The sequence below is a fragment of the Eretmochelys imbricata genome, chromosome 9 (assembly GCF_965152235.1).
Source record: "Eretmochelys imbricata isolate rEreImb1 chromosome 9, rEreImb1.hap1, whole genome shotgun sequence".
In the NCBI taxonomy this organism is placed as follows: domain Eukaryota; kingdom Metazoa; phylum Chordata; order Testudines; family Cheloniidae; genus Eretmochelys; species Eretmochelys imbricata.
The window spans coordinates 47,235,636-47,251,933 of NC_135580.1; the positions used below are offsets into that span (position 1 = coordinate 47,235,636).

General features: G+C 41.5%; 1 protein-coding gene across 2 annotated transcripts in view; it reads left to right on the forward strand.

Annotated features, from left to right (window-relative positions):
• LIMS2 (LIM zinc finger domain containing 2) overlaps positions 1–16,298 on the forward strand; it is a 57,174-nt gene that overhangs the window by 13,561 nt on the left and 27,315 nt on the right. The window contains exons 3-5 of one of the 2 annotated variants that reach the window (XM_077826216.1): positions 12,964–13,123; positions 15,777–15,843; positions 16,168–16,288. In XM_077826216.1, the coding sequence (XP_077682342.1) occupies positions 12,964–13,123; positions 15,777–15,843; positions 16,168–16,288 (348 nt within the window). Of the gene's footprint in view, positions 1–12,963; positions 13,124–15,776; positions 15,844–16,167; positions 16,289–16,298 lie in introns of those variants that run through there. The other variant, XM_077826218.1, reaches the window with a different exon arrangement.

Consider the following 16,298-nt stretch of genomic DNA (forward strand, 5'->3'; position numbering starts at 1 on the left):
ACCCAGATGCTTTCGTCACTTGTCTTTCCCATTGTCTGTCAAGAATGGAGCTTGACTAAGGGCTTGTCTACACTTACCAAAGGATCAATACTGTGGCAATCGATGCATCGGCGGTTGATTTAGCAGGTCTAGTGAAGACCCGCTAAATTGACCGCCAATCACTCTCCCGTCGACTCCTGTACTCCACCTGATCGAGAAGACTAAGGGGAGTTGACGGGAGAGTGTCTCCTGTCGACATTGCGTAGTGTGGACCCCACAGTAAGTAGATCTAAGCAATGTCAATTTGAGTTATGCTATTCATGTAACTCAAATTGTGTAGCTTAGATCGACTTTTCCCTTTAGTGTAGATAAGGCCTAGGAGCTTGGTCTCTGAAGTTCCATACAGACATAACTGCAGTGATGTTGGTGGATAGGAAAAAACACCATACATAGCAAGTGTTGGGGCTGATATCTCATTAGGTTGAAGGGGGTGAAGTATGTTTACCATTTGTAAGTAAGGTTTATAATTGAGGAACTTTGATTTCATTGACTTGTTTTGGATGCCCAGATAGCAGCAGTGGCCAAGAGTGCTCCCTCCCTCAAAAGACTTTGTTTGACAATGAGATTGAGCCCCATATACTTTACAATGCAGAATTCACTATAAGTATCTATAATTTTGTCAATGCTAACTAGATTACTGCAGTGCTTTCTGTATGTGATTATCCTTGTGCACTATTCTTCCTGAATAGTCTTCAATGTGAATGTTTGCTGACTGAGTGGTAGCTAACACAGGGGTCATATTATACCGATGACATATAGTCTGTACTAGTTTCCAGTTGCCTTCCAAGTGCAATTCACAATGCTGTTTTTGATCTCTAAAGCTATTTATGGTTTAGGACTTTACTTCCTCTTATCAGTGGGGTACTCAAGAGCAGTGGTTCTCAATCAGGGGTACACTGAGGTCTTCCAAGGAGTACATAAAATAATCTAGATATTTATCTAGTTTTACAGCAGGCTACATAAAAAGCACTAGCAAAGTCAGTACAAACTAAAATTTCATACAGTGGTTTGTTTATACTGCTCTATATACTATACACTGAAATGTAAATACAACATTTATATTCCAGTTCATTTATTTTATAATTATATGGTAAAAACAAGAAAGTAAGCAATCTTTCAGTACAAGTGTGCTGTGACAGTTTTGTATTTTTATATCTGATTTTGTAAGATAGTAGTTTTTAAGTTAGGTGAAACTTGGGGTATGGAAGACAAATCAGACTCCTGAAAGTGATACAGTAGTCTGGAAAGCTTGAGAACCACTGTTCTAGATTATAATTAAGGCTACATTTTAGTCACAGGTATTTTTAATAAAAGTCATGGACAGGTCACGGGCAGTAAAGTAAAATTCACAGCCCATGACCTGTCCATGACTTTTACTAGAGACTCCTAACTAAAACTTGGGGGGGGTGCACTGGAGGGGCGGTCTGGGGGTACCACGGGTGCTGGGGGGGGTGGCCTGGGGGCACTGTTGGTGCTGAAGGGGGGTAGGTGGCCCAGGGGCCCCGCTGCTGCTGGGGGTTGGGGGGAGGGTTGACGGGCTCCCTACCCAGCTCCAAACAACATGTCCCTGCAGCTCCTAGGGAAGGGGTGGCCAGGGGTGCTCCACGCGCTGCTCCCGCCACAAGTGCTGGCTCCGCAGAACTGCAGCCAATGGGAGCTGCGGGGGCGATGCCTTTGGGCACAGACAGCACGCTGAGCCCCCTGGCCCCTCTGCCTAGGAGCTGCAGGGACATGCCGGCCGCTTCTGGGGAGCCCCCCAAAGGTAAGTGCTGTCCCGCACCCCAACCCCTTGCCCCAGCCCTGAGCTCCCTCCCACACACCCAAACTGCTGCTTTGGCTACTGCAGAAGTCATGAAGGTCACAGAAAGTCACAGATTCCATGACAGACATGCAGCCTTAATTATAATCTGTGGGGGAAATTGCTTTCTGGGCTGTAAATGGCTTTGTTTTTAAGTCTACAGTTTGCTTGCTGAGAATTCTTTTTTGAAGGATACTTTGTGCGGTTTCCTTCCCCAAAATATAAAAAGCCCCAATATTTAGTGCTCCTTCAGGCAAATGATGACAATCCCAAGGCTGTGCTGATATCAGTTGATGGTGAATGACAGGCATATTTGGGCATGACTTTTTTAAATATATGTTATAGAATCTACTAAACTAACATAGCTATGGTCATTTTAGGTCCTTTCAAAAGATTTGAGTGGGGAGAGGGAATGTATGTGTGTTGGAGGAATTAGTATTTACCAAATGGAAACAGGAAAAACAAGAATTTTAAACATAAAGAGGGTATTTTAGTTATACGTTTGTGAAGATGAGAAATATAATCTGTTAAATTAAATTTACTTAAGAAGACTGAAAAGGCACTTCCTTGGTTTAAGGGGAATACTGTAAATTAAAGCCGTTTCAGAAAATTCACCAAGCATGTTGCTGTGTTGAGAAAGGGGTGGAAGAGGAACACGGAGTACCTGCTATATGTGCCTAGGATACTCCTGTGTGAAATCCAAGACACATCCATAGCTGCAATGTGTCTTAAACAGCTGTGTGTGGTGGCAGTTCTCCTTTGGGATAACCATGCAGATATTGTGTTCCCTGTAGCTTGCTGAAATGTGTAAAGGAGGAGTTGAACCTTTATTTTTGCTTTATTGAACCTCTGGCCCCCTCACATAACTAATAACTGTAGCAGCCAGACAAAGGGATAACCAGAGACCCTGGACTCCCTTGTTAGTTTGTCATGTTATGGCTGTGAACTGCACTGAACACCTTGCTTCATTTTTATCCATCTGAGTGTGGATGAGAGGTGATGGAGTGACAGACTGAACATGGATCACTGGTTAAGGGGAAGGAATAAGAATATGTGTGCAGTTCCATTTGAGTGTTAGGCCAGAAGGGAGGGGAGAGAGCCAGGTATGCTAAAAGAAGCACAGTCAACTTGAAACCTAGTAGTGTTTTAAAAATACAAAAAAAGAGAGTTTAAATTTGTTTGTTCTCTCCAGTTGCTGTGTGAAACTCCTACTCAAGCAAAAGATGAAACTAACTATGTTGGGGGAAAATAAAACTACACATACAGGGCTGTCAAATGTGTGTCTAGTATACATGTTGAATAAAGAAATATTTTTCTCTACTCTCAATTCCAGTAATCTTAAATGTTACTGTGATGTTATAGATCATTTTTGCAACCAGGGTCCTATGGTTGCACCAGATCTTGTACAGAGGAGGTCAAGTGGGGTTTCTATGGAAAGGTTGTAGTTTGCTGGTTATGATTATGCAGTCTGTATGTGTTTATCAGTTTTCTATTTGAAGTTATGAATATTGGCTATGTAGCTGTATCTCAATGTGTTTGATTCTAAGTAGCCTCAATGAAGCATTTGGTCAGCTTCTTGAGAAAGGACTATTCTCAGTAAGTGCCCAATCAAGAAAAACTTAACTGACAATGGACTTTGGGAGATGCCAATCCACATCTGAGCTTTCCTGGGAACGTTCAAACTAACATGTAAACAGTGGCATGGGCCTGCAAAAAGCTGAATCATTCATGAACATGTGACTTGCCCAGGTGGCTACAAACTCCATCTTATTGCTGTGATTTTGCACAGAAGAACAAAGGGATTGTTGCTAACAAGAGAGAGAATATAAAAGGCCCTGGAAGCTAGTCCATTTTGTCTTCAGCTGGCTCAAGAGATGGCCTTTTCATCCCCAAGAGATGCCTGAAAAAAACTGGAACAAAGGACAGTAACTACAGGGATGTGAGTGATTGCTGGACCCAGACTAGGAAGGAGTCCAGGCTGTGAAAGAAGCTTACTGGAACATCTCTGGGGGTGAGATTTCCTCTGTAATCAGTTTCTTACTGTATTAGGCTTAGACTTGCGTGTTTTGTTTTATTTTGCTTGGTAACTTACTTTGTTCTGTCTGTTATTTCTTGGAACCACTTAAATCCTACTTTTTATATTTAATGAAATCACTTTTGCTTATTAATTAACCCAGAGTAAGTAATTAATACCTGGGGGAGCAAACAGCTGTGCATAACTCTCTATCAGTGTTATACAGGGTAAACTCAAACTATCCACCCTTTATAAGCTTTATACAGAGTAAAATGGATTCATTTGGGGTTTGGATCCCATTGGTACCTGGGGGTCTGGGTGCTGGAGACAGGAGCACTTCTTAAGCTGTTTTCAGTTAAGTCTGCAGCTTTGGGGCACATGGTTCAGACCCTGGGTCTGTGTTGCAGCAGACTGGCATGTCTGGCTCAACAAGGCAGGGTTCTGGAGGCCCAAACTGGCAGAGAAAACGGGCTCCAAGGTAGGCTCAGCACATCAGGTGACAGTCCCAAGAGGGTCTCTGTGATTGAACCTGTCACAGTTACTTGTTACAAAAATTGCACAAGCTGGTAGTGTACCTTTCAAAGAAAGAGTACCTTTTGTTGGTTACCACGTTGGCTTCATTTCAGATAAAAATCACTTTGGACAATAAGGATTTGCGGAAAAATGTTAAGGGGAGTTGGGAGATTTTTAGTAGTGAGATATTTCCTCTTATTTTCTTTGTGTTGTTCTGTTAATGTGAGTCATAGTCTAGGAGTATCCCAGTACAAATTTCTGTGTCCTTGTCTACACTAAGGGAAGATTTTTTTATGGAATTCCTATCAGTTCTACCACTGATTCAGATGAGCCAGTGGGAATTTTAGTGAAGAAAAGATGGCTTCCTATTTTTCAGCCTTTTTATTGCCTTACAACTTTAACTGACATGGTGGTGTAACTATGGAACCTTCCAGAGCCTTGTCTACCCAACGGCTCCCACTGGTGGAGCAGAACCTATGGGGAACTTTTTTTGTAAAATTCTGTAATGTATGGGTGGTGCCTCTCTCTCCAGATTCTTGTAGCATCCATCACTCTGGTATCTTAGCATCTCTTTCTCACACTCTTTTTTCAACACTTGTTGAATATTCAGCCCATCAGCAAGTTAAAACTCTTCAGACAAGTGCAGAGAGGGTGAAGATTAACCTTCGTTACCACTAAGAATAAAGAATAAATGGACAGAAATCAGATGTCAAGAATTATAACATTCATAAACCAGTCGGAGAACACTTCAGTCTCTCTGGTCACGCAATCACAGACATGAAGGTCGCTATCTTAAAACAAAAAAACTTCAAATCCAGACTCTAGCGAGAAACTGCTGAATTGGAATTCATTTGCAAATTGGACACTATTAATTTAGGCTTAAATAGAGACTGGGAGTGGCTAAGTCATTATGCAAGGTAGCCTATTTCCCCTTGTTTTTTCCTACCCCCCCACCCCCGACGTTCTGGTTAAACTTGGATTTAAACTTGGAGAGTGGTCAGTTTGGATGAGCTATTGCCAGCAAGAGAGTGTTTGTGTGTGTGTCCCGGGGGGGGGGGGGGGGGTGAGAGAGCCTGGATTTGTGCTGGACATGGCCCACCTTGATTACCATGCACATTGTAGGGAGAGTGGTCACTTTGGATGAGCTTTTACCAGCAGGAGAGTGAGTTTGTGTGTGTATGGGGGTGGGGGGGTAAAAGCCTGGATTTGTGCTGGACATGGCCCACCTTGATTACCATGCACATTGTAGGGAGAGTGGTCACTTTGGATGAGCTTTTACCAGCAGGAGAGTGAGTTTGTGTGTGTATGGGGGTGGGGGGGTGAGAAAACCTGGATTTGTGCTGGAAATGGCCCACCTTGATTATCATGCACATTGTAGGGAGAGTGGTCACTTTGGATGAGCTTTTACCAGCAGGAGAGTGAGTTTGTGTGTGTGGTTTTTGGAGGGGGGTGAGGGGGTGAGAGAACCTGGATTTGTGCAGGAAATGGCCCACCTTGATTATCATACACATTGTGAAGAGAGTTGTCACTTTGGATGGGCTATTACCAGCAGGAGAGTGAGTTTGTGTGTAGGGGGGTGGAGGGTGAGAAAACCTGGATTTGTGCTGGAAATGGCCCAACTTGATGATCACTTTAGATAAGCTATTACCAGCAGGACAGTGGGGTGGGAGGAGGTATTGTTTCATGGTCTCTGTGTGTATATAATATCTGCTGCAGTTTCCACGGTATGCATCCGATGAAGTGAGCTGTAGCTTACGAAAGCTCATGCTCAAATAAATTGGTTAGTCTCTAAGGTACCACAAGTACTCCTTTTCTTTTTGCGAATACAGACTAACACGGCTGTTACTCTGAAACCTTCGTTACCACTGAAGCAAATGCCTCCACCTAGTGGTGGGAAATGACTGATGTGAAGCAAAATGTTTTGGCCCATGACAATACATCAGGACTCTTGTTGCCCCCCCCAAACCTCTAGTCATTATTTCAAAACTCAGTTTCTGCCATGTGCTGTTTTGTGACAGAAATCCCTCTTGGATTTGCAGCTGAGCCATGTCTCTTATGTACCCTACCTAGTACCATGAGAGTGATGCTATAATAACACTCATTCCATTGCAGGAGTTTTCAAAAGTAGGGGAATAAAACTGGTAGTCTTATCAGAAATGTTGCAACTGATCTTTCACTAGCCTTATCCTCCTTGTTTTTGCATCCATATTCTGCATACTGTCTCCCACTAATCCATTCATTTGAGGTTGTCCTTTGTACTTCCTTTGCAGTGCCAGCTATTTACCTTGCTCCCTTTCTCGACTCAGGGTCACCAACTCTGCATCATTGCTGAGGTTTTTGGTGGAGATGTTTGAAAAGAGGAAGGAGCAGCAGAAAAGTCTCGCAACTGTTGGGTTTTTTTTTTAACCGTCTTCTCATAGTGTGAAGTCCCAGACACGTCTTCTGGAGGGAGAGAAGCCCAATTTGCTGACTCTCTAAAATAGTGCTAAATCTGATAGTGATTTAGCTTGTATGTCACCTGGAGCTCCTGCCTGTAATTTTCACTTCACATAAAATATGTTCAGAAGATTTTACTAGAGTTTAGAGCAGTGCTAGTGTCCTGTAGGACATGCTTCTAGAAAGTTTGACTATTAGTGTATTTATCTGAGAAAACTACGCAAACTGGTGAAAGACTGGAAAATTCACTGCTGAGGTGCTGCTCTGCTCTCTCATTGTCGTGCCACGTTCGGTCACGGTGCTGGAAGTTCAGGATGTTTTGCCATTTATTTTGTTTTAATAGTCTTTCCTGTCTTTGTGTTACAAGCTTATTATTTAAACAGTGGGGACATCTGTGTTTGATATCTGAGTACAACAGAGTAAATTACTGAATTGCTTGGAATAATTGTAGCTTTTCTTATTTGAGGGTATACTCGGTGAAAAAGAGTTGTACTTCAGCATCTTGTGGCTGTTATGAGATTGCTTTAAAGTTAAAAGTGAGACTAAATCCTTTTTTTTTTCTTTCGAGATCAAAGGAATAAATGTGTTAAGTAAAACTGAAAGAAGTGTCAGTAGTAAAGAACTAAAGAGAGTATAGAACTCAACCCATGGTTATGCAAGATCCATTGTTATTAAGCCCTCTCTATCTTACAGATACAAATCAGGGAACCCATTTATGATACAATTGTCCTCTGACCTGGTTGCAGCATAGCTGTGATGTATAATGTACATAAGAGCTTGTGTTCCCTACAGATTTCAGCTGTGTTGTAACTGAGGCAGGGAACAATCATGTTATCCATAGGCACCCCTCATTGTAAACGTAGTGTAGGTGGGGCCTCAATGGCTAAGAAAGTTCACCAAGCATCTGCAAATTCATTGCCTCCCAGAGGGGTGGAGTGGGGCAGGGAAGAGAAGAGGAGTAGGCTTTAGACTGTATGTGCTTGACCAGCTGAGCTCTTCTCTGTATTAGGAAAATTATTCTTGGACTGCAGGATGGCTCTAGGAACTGATCTCTGGATTTCCATCTGCCATGTTACTCATTCATTTATTCCCTGGCACGACTGCCCAAAATGGAACAGAGGTCCATAATATGTGGAATCGGCTGAAAGTTTTTCTGTAACATGTGGAACTTAAACATAGTTTAGCATTCTTTAAAACCGATAAATTTTCAGATGATCTCTGTAGGGAATAAGAAAAGGAGTACTTGCTGCACCTTAGAGACTAACAAATTTATTTGAGCATAAGCTTTCGTGAGCTATAGCTCACTTCATCGGATGCATTCAGTGGAAAATACAGATACATCCTGTTCTCTGTGTATATAAATCTCCCCACTGTATTTTCCACTGAATGCATCCGATGAAGTGAGCTGTAGCTCACGAAAGCTTATGCTCAAATAAATTTGTTAGTCTCTAAGGTGCCACAAGTACTCCTTTTCTTTTTTCGGATACAGACTAACACGGCTGCTACTCTGAAATCTGTAGGGAATATTTGTTTGACCTTATGTAAAACTATGTATAGTTCTTTGTACTTTTTGTAGTAGTTTTATTTTCCTGGTTACATACTTTTGTTTTTTGCCTCTCATTGGCACAGGGATTGTCCCTTTTCTCTCTCTCTGCAGGGATTATAAGGATTTTTACATCTTCACCCCTTACATTTTCTCTACTTTGTCTCCCTCCCAGTTCTGAGACCTGTATCATATCTAGGCTGGAAGGATTTGATTTTTATTGGTAAATATCAGTAAATGTAAATTTCACTGTACACACAAATGGACAAAAAAGTCCATCAATAATAATAGAAATTTATCAATAGATAAAGTAAAAATGCTACATGAGAATTTAGTAGAATTTGATTCAAGGATATTTACTGTTTATAGTTTTCCATGTGATGTTAATAATTTGTGTTTTAATAGTTACAAAGCTTTAACTTTTTGAATCTGAGCATCTACTGTAATTTAAATAACTATTGACCCCTCCCCACAATTTCCCATAACTGTGAAAATTTAAATTGATAAAAATTGAAAAAAGGACTTAAACCCCATAATTTTGCACAGTGGTGAACATTTAAATCAATAAAAATATTTAAAAATAAACATTGACATTATCTTTTGAAATTATAATATCAAATTCTGTCAAACCTAATCATAGCCAATGTCATAGCCAGCTAGGACTGGAAGAGAGACTTCCATTAGTATTGGTTCTAGATGGCTGGAGGAGTTGCATTGGAAAGATGCAAGATATTTCTTCTCTTTTCTTCCCTCTGGGGTGTGTGCGCGTGCTTAGAATACACTGGCTTTATGGTACTCCCACCCTATGAGTAAGAGTTTGGGACTAACAACTAAGTATAGACTCCCTGCATTGGAGCACTACCAATAGGCCACTGGGCTGGACATACGGTATATTTGTGTGGTATATATTTTGGTGTGTATGTAGTATGTAATTTTGTATACAGACATTTACTTACTTTTTCCCCCCTAGATTACTAGGTCCTATTGTGTTTAATCTTTAAGGAACAGATCAATTGTATATTTGCACCTCTTGGGCCAGTATGATGACATCTGCACAGTCCTCGTGCTTATAATTTTCAAGGAAATCTTGTTTGCAGTTGCCAGTTTCTTTAAACTTAAGTATTTTTATCAGTTAACTTTTTTTTCTCTTCCAAATCCCAGAAGTGTTTAACAGCTAAACTAGGTAATACAGTCTAATCACCCTCTTTGCTGCTCCTCACAATCTAATGCAATAACAGAGATGTTGGGACATTGGAATGGTCTTATAGGGTTCGGGGTTTGATGGTATCTACAGTTGCTCTTTTGCAGTAAGCGTCATGGGTGTTGTGTGTATAAAAATAAATCCCATAACTTGTGACATTTTCTCATTTTTGTGAGTGGGTGAGCTGAATGAATTTCTTTGACAGCTGTAAGTTAAATCCTGAGCTGCATTTCAAGCTTGCATTTCAGGCTGTATAAAGAGGTTGGGGACAATTATGTGGCCACACAAAAGAACAGATCATTTGACTCTCAGTGGGAGCTCTAATTTCCTACAGCAGTGTTTCCCAAACTTGGGACGCTGCTTGTTCAGGGAAAGCCCCTGGCGCGCCGGGCTGGTTTGTTTATCCGCTGCATCTGCAGGTTCAGCTGATTGCGGCTCCCACTGGCCGCGGTTCGCCGCTCCAGGCCAATGGGAGCTGCGGGAAGCCGCAGCCGGTAAGTCCCTTGGCCCGCACCACTTCCCGCAGCCCCCATTGGCCGGGCACAGAGAACTGTGGCCAGTGGGAGCCACAGTCGGCCGAACCTGCGGACGTGGCAGGTAAACAGCCCGGCCCGCCATGGGCTTTTCCTGAACAAGCAGCGTCCCAAGTTTGGGAAACACTGTCCTACAGGGTTATAAGGCTTTTTTACTGAAGGCAGTTCGTAATTCTACAGTCCTCAAACCTACTTGCCTGAATAAGGGCCTTTACAATCCTGCTTTCATGAATGATGGGGTTCATGTGACTTTTTTTTCCTAAAACCTCTCGTGACAAATAGTTCTTAGTAGGAATTATCCCTCTAGACCTGACCAAATCATCTGCATTTTACTCATCGCAGGAATACAACTGTGCATATTGCAAGCTGAGGGCTCAGAACACAGTTGTCTAATGCCAGCCAGTTCCATTCTTGCAGTATTGGGGCAATAGGACCCAGTATAATGTCAGTGGAAGGTGGTGGGGAGCCATGCTCTTTCTGAGAGAGCAACTAGAATACATTCAAAACGGAAATGTAAGTAGCAGATTTTTTTAATAACTTAAAGTTAGTAACCAAGAAAAACCAGAAACATGTTTCATTGTGCTTAGTGTTGGGCACATAGGGAGTATCATATCATACGTGGATCTCTGACAGTTATAAATAGGGTGACCAGATGTTCCAGTTTTATAGGGACAGTCCCAATATTTGGAGCTTTGTCTTATATAGTCACCTATTACTCCCCACACTCTGTCCTGATTTTTCATACTTGCTATCTGGTCACCGTAGTCATAAAGCTTAGAGTGTTAGCCGTGTTGGTCCCAGGATATTAGAGAGACAAGGTGGGTGAGGTAAAGTAATATCTTTTATTGGGCCAACCTCTGTTGGTAAAAGAGAGAACTTTCGAGCTACACAGACCTCTTCTTGAGATTTGATATTATCTCACCCACCTTATCTCTCTAGTCATAAAAGCTGTCATTTCCCCCAACCCCTCTAGTCTCTTTCCATAATACAGAAGATGAATGAGAGGAGCGGTAATTACAGCTTCACACTTAGAATACTCTCTGCCTTTTTTATTGTTTATCTTCCTCCTTGCTGTTCCCTCCCACCCCCCCACCCCATGTAGTCTAGAAAGATTAAGCCTTTGAACCCAGGGACCAAGTGGTTTTTTTTTTATTTTTTCCAGGTTGATTTGAGTGTTCGATGGTGGAATTATTGTATAAAATCCTGCCATTATGAACCTTCCTGGCCTGTGATTTAGCTAAAGCAAAGCTGTGATTGGAATCAGAATTGATCAGATCCCAAGGATGGCCTCTGGGTTTTGCTACAAACACTGACATTGACTGTTCCTGTGCTGCCCCAGCAGAGCTCAGGCAAATGTCTGGCGTTTCTGTAAACCATGAGTTGTGGGCCACAAGGTTACAGGATTTCCTGTCTATTCATAATTTTGGTGAGATTCTAAGTGTAAAGGCCAATTTGTACTGCAGGGAGGAAAGAAAATCCATTTTAATGTCTGTAAATTAGTACTATTGATTCTAATCTAATCATTGGGCCTGGTTCTCCTTTGGCTTATACCTGTGCAAAATGGATGTAAAGTGTTTCCACCAATGAGAGTGGGGAATTCTAGTTTGATACATTTTACAACCATTTTATATTCACTTTGCAGGACTGTAAATGACTATACAAGACGCAAGGCATTGGAGAATCAGGCTTCTGTCTTCCATGTCTGGTTTTTCTGCTGGCACCTCTGACTGGTCAGAGGAAAGAGAAGCTGCCACTACTAGAGTACATGTATTGATTTCTTGTTTTCAATAAATATTTGCAGAAAACAAGATGACCCAGAATAATGTTAACAAAAGAAATCTAGCTGTCTACTGCAGCACAGAGATTGACCCCTTGCTTTAGGGAAAGATGGAACAGCCACCACTGTGGTCTTTACTTCATGCTATGCATAAAATAAAAGATGAACTAGCATTACAAACAAAGTGAAAGAAAAGGAAGAAGAAATGTATGCAGGCCATATGCAAGTGTTGATTAAACCTTTTATACCACCCCCTCAAGTATTCTGTATATACAACATATGCTACAGGAAGGCTATTTTATAAATATTTGAGTGTCTTAAAAATATTAATTGGGTTTGGTTTTCATATGCATCAACCTGTAATGCTACCATCACTCCAATCATGCAGAGCTCAGAGGGAACAACAAAAACATCTAAAAAAATATAAAATAGCTTTACTATACCTAAAAATGTTACCATTCTAAATTCAGATACTCTGTGGATACTTGAGATTTTAAAAGAAAACTGATCCCATTTGGAAACTGGGAATCTTCCCCATTTTTTGAAGTTGCCATTCCTAACCCTGCAGGGACATGAGAGATAGGACTTTAAAGCTATGACATTTTAATACATAGAACACCTGGCCTCATGCTTTCCCATCCTAGGCCTCAGGCAAGTGTGGTGTTTGTTGAAAGGGGGTGGGGCAGTTATGCATACGAGGAGAAAAGGAGAAAACATTTCTCTGCAGGGGTTTTAATTTATTTTGTGTTTTAATGGAGGATGTCTGGAATAAGTAGGTAAGAGGGGGATTTGTGAACAAAGGGCAGGCAAGGTGGTCAAAAATGTAAAATAAATGAATCCATCATATAGTTCTGCAAATTACTGTGTGGCTGTCACCTCCGCCTGTGTCGGATGTAAACAAATATCGGATGTTGATTCTGAATAACTTGTTGATTCCATTCCCCTGCATGCTGCATTATTTTCATCATACTTACTCGTGCAAAAAGGGATGAAAAACAAGAAGAAACTCCTTGATGGTGACACTAATGTTACTTGTGTGATTTATGCATATTCATTTGATAGCTGTGACATTGCCCATGTTCTGACACTGACTTTTATTTCCTTCTCAGTAATATGTCTGATGCCCTCGCAAATGCAGTGTGTGAGCGCTGCCAGGCTCGCTTTGATCCCTCGGAGAGGATCGTGAATAGCAATGGGGAGCTCTATCATGAGAACTGCTTTGTCTGTGCTCAGTGTTTCAGACAGTTCCCAGATGGACTCTTCTATGAGGTGAGATTACTGCCTATGTGAAGCTATAGAAAGTTTCTTGACTTCCCCTTTTAAAAACCTGATCCTGGGAGATGCTGAGTATCTGTGGCTCTCACTGAACTCTGTGAAAACTGAGAGCACTCAACATCTGACAGGATAAAGCTTCAAGTGTCATTCTTTGCCTGCTATCAGTGTTTCTGTCTGCCTTTTCCTTCCCAGGGTAACTAGCCCTCTCAGAGGGCTGAGTCAGACATTACTGCTAAATCTGAAGCAGCAGGGGCCTCTGTCACCGGAGTGAGGGGACTGAGGGGCTACCTTGTCAGGTCAAGGTGAAATGCTCATGGTCCAGTGCCACATGACATGAGAGTGTGAGATGCTGTGTGCTGACTGGGAGATCAGTGGAGATAACTGTAATTCCCTGCAGATATGAGATCATAGAACTGGAAGGGACCTTGAGAGGTCATCTAGTCCAGTCCCCTGCACTCAAGGCAGGACTAAGTATTATCTAGACCATCCCTGACAGGTGTTTGTCCAAACAGCTCTTAAAAATCCCCAATGATGGAGATTCCACAACCTCCCTAGGCAATTTATTCCAGTGCTTAACCACTCTGACAGGAAGTTTTTCCTAATGTCCAACCTAAACCGCCCTTGCTGCAATTGAAGCCCATTGCTTCTTGTCCTATCCTCAGAGGTTAAGAAGAACAGTTTTTCTCCCTCCTCCTTGCAACAAACTTTTATGTACTTGAAAACTGTTATGTCCCCCCTGAGTCTTCTCTTCTCCAGACTAAACAAACCCAATTTGTTCAATCTTCTCTTTTTCAACGTTCCCCTTCAATCTTCTTCTATTTCGTGACCTTGGCTGATGTGAGCATACAGGAACTTTTTCTTTAAAACTATAGCAGGAAGCCAGGCAGGAGGGTCTGGGATAGGAAGAAGCATTGTAGCTGTAGGCTATTACCATTTTCCTTATTTTAATATAGCTGCTTGTTCAGGTTAAGAGAAAAGTGACGCTGTGATCTTTACCATTGCCATGTGACGGTTAAGATACATTTCAGGTTCGCACATCCTCATGTTGTCAGGAAATCACTGTCAATTATTCCTTCAGTTCCGCACAAACACTTGTTACTCATTCCTCTTCCACCTTCTTCCCCTGGCTCTTTCCTCCAAGTTGGTGGGGCAGATGATGCGGGAGATTGTCCGCAGAATCTTATCTTTCCAGTGAGGGGCTCAGTCAGATTGCTTCACGGTCTCCATATTAGCTCAGATGGGCCCTGTGCTGTCAGCAGTCCCCTCAGCCTTTTCCCTCCCTGTAGGCTTCTGTGTCTCTTAACCTTGAAATGATCATACTCTAAACTAGCCTTAAATTTAAATGTACTGCTGTCTTCCTCCTTGGGATATCTGTCTGGCCAGTTGACCAGTAATGGGGAGACTTTGTGGGGATGCGAATTTCAGTTCTCTAATCTTGTTGTTTTTCATTTCTTTTGATCCTAAGCTTTATCATCGACTTGACTGACAAATCCAGAGTTGTGTTAGAAAGTCATTTTCCCCTCATCCCGGTTAAACATAAATTAAGCAAAATTAGGATGCAGTGGAACAGAAAAATACATATTTCGAAAATAAAACTAAATTAAAAACCATACATGCAGAAATTGGGAAATTCATAACACAAGATTCCTATATTCATGTTAACTTGACCACATTGCATGCACATCCTGTTTATTTAAAAAGCACGTTTTTTAAAGTCTAAATTTTTGGCCACATTTGACTGAAAGCATCCTTTTAGGGCCCAGTTTTCAGATGGATCTCAGTTTCACACATATTAAAATTGTCCCTGTGTTTTGTTCATATAAAGTTGTAGGCATAAATACTAGCATAGAGCTGGATAAGTACCTAACTTGCAAGCACAAATTAGGACAGGTACTTAAATACCTAAATGGTAGAATAAAAGCTGCGGCTTAATGTTTCTGTCAGAATCTTCACTTCTGAATTCCTGATTTTTGTGTGTTCAGTTTCTCACCCCTAATACTGCACTAACTTAATTTTCTGTATTTAATTTCACGGTTTCTTTCTTTCTTTAAAGAAAAGTGGGGGGTGGGAGAAGGGGAGAAAAGAAAAAAAAAGTGCTCAGCATTGCATATGGGAAAAGGGCATGAGTGGGTTCTTGGGTCTTCGGAAAATTTGGCACAAAGCTTCTCAAGTTGGATAACCGAAATTAGTGAACTTGTCTGTAAAATTTTATACAGCACATGTACAAAGGTAATTTGAAAACTATCTAATTTTTAAAATGCTAAGCTCTTTTTCATTTTCTGTGTGGAAAACAATCATGTAAAATTTGAGCTCTTTTGAGGTATGAAAACCCAGAAGAAAATGACAAGAAAAGCTAATTACAGGAACAGTGGAGTTTTGTGTGGGTTTTGGTTTTCCCCTGCATCTTTGCCCACATTAATTTGGCTACATTGTCCAAGAAAATTCTCCATAGGGTTGAGAAAAAGTATGGAAAGTGAAAGATTTTTTTTCAAGGCAATGACAAGCAACTGAAGAATGGGTTGGAAATGGAAACACTTGCTCAACCTTTACAAGTTTGCCACTGCAAACTCTAATAATAGAGTCTGAATTTTTACAGTGAACAGTTTGTGATTCACTAAGGATTTTCTCTCCTTTGTTTCGTTAACAGTTTGAGGGTCGAAAGTATTGTGAGCATGATTTCCAGATGCTGTTTGCACCCTGCTGTGGGCAATGCGGTAAGATCTCCATGTGCAAAACTATTTAGTCTCTTCTCTTCCCTGCGTAGAAGTCATGGGGCAAAGGATCACTGGGGATGAAAATTTTAACCCTGGGGTCATCCTAAGCATCAGGCTCTCTGGACAGGAATAGAGAATTACTCTGGCAGTGGTTAGGAATGAAGGTGTGCTTCTGGTACTCTTCTGGGAGGAAGTGGTATTTTCAGCAAGTCAGAATATACTGAGCCTTGTGGCATTGAAAAGGAATGGTGGTGGATGTGCGGGAGAGATTTTTGCTGAAATTTGGTTCTGTTTGCATCTAAGAGTTGTGTTTTTCTTTCCAAGGTGAGTTCATTATTGGACGTGTGATCAAGGCAATGAATAATAATTGGCACCCAGAATGCTTCCGTTGTGAGCTCTGTGATGTGGCACTTGCCGACCTAGGCTTCGTAAAAAATGCTGGCAGGTAAGAGAGA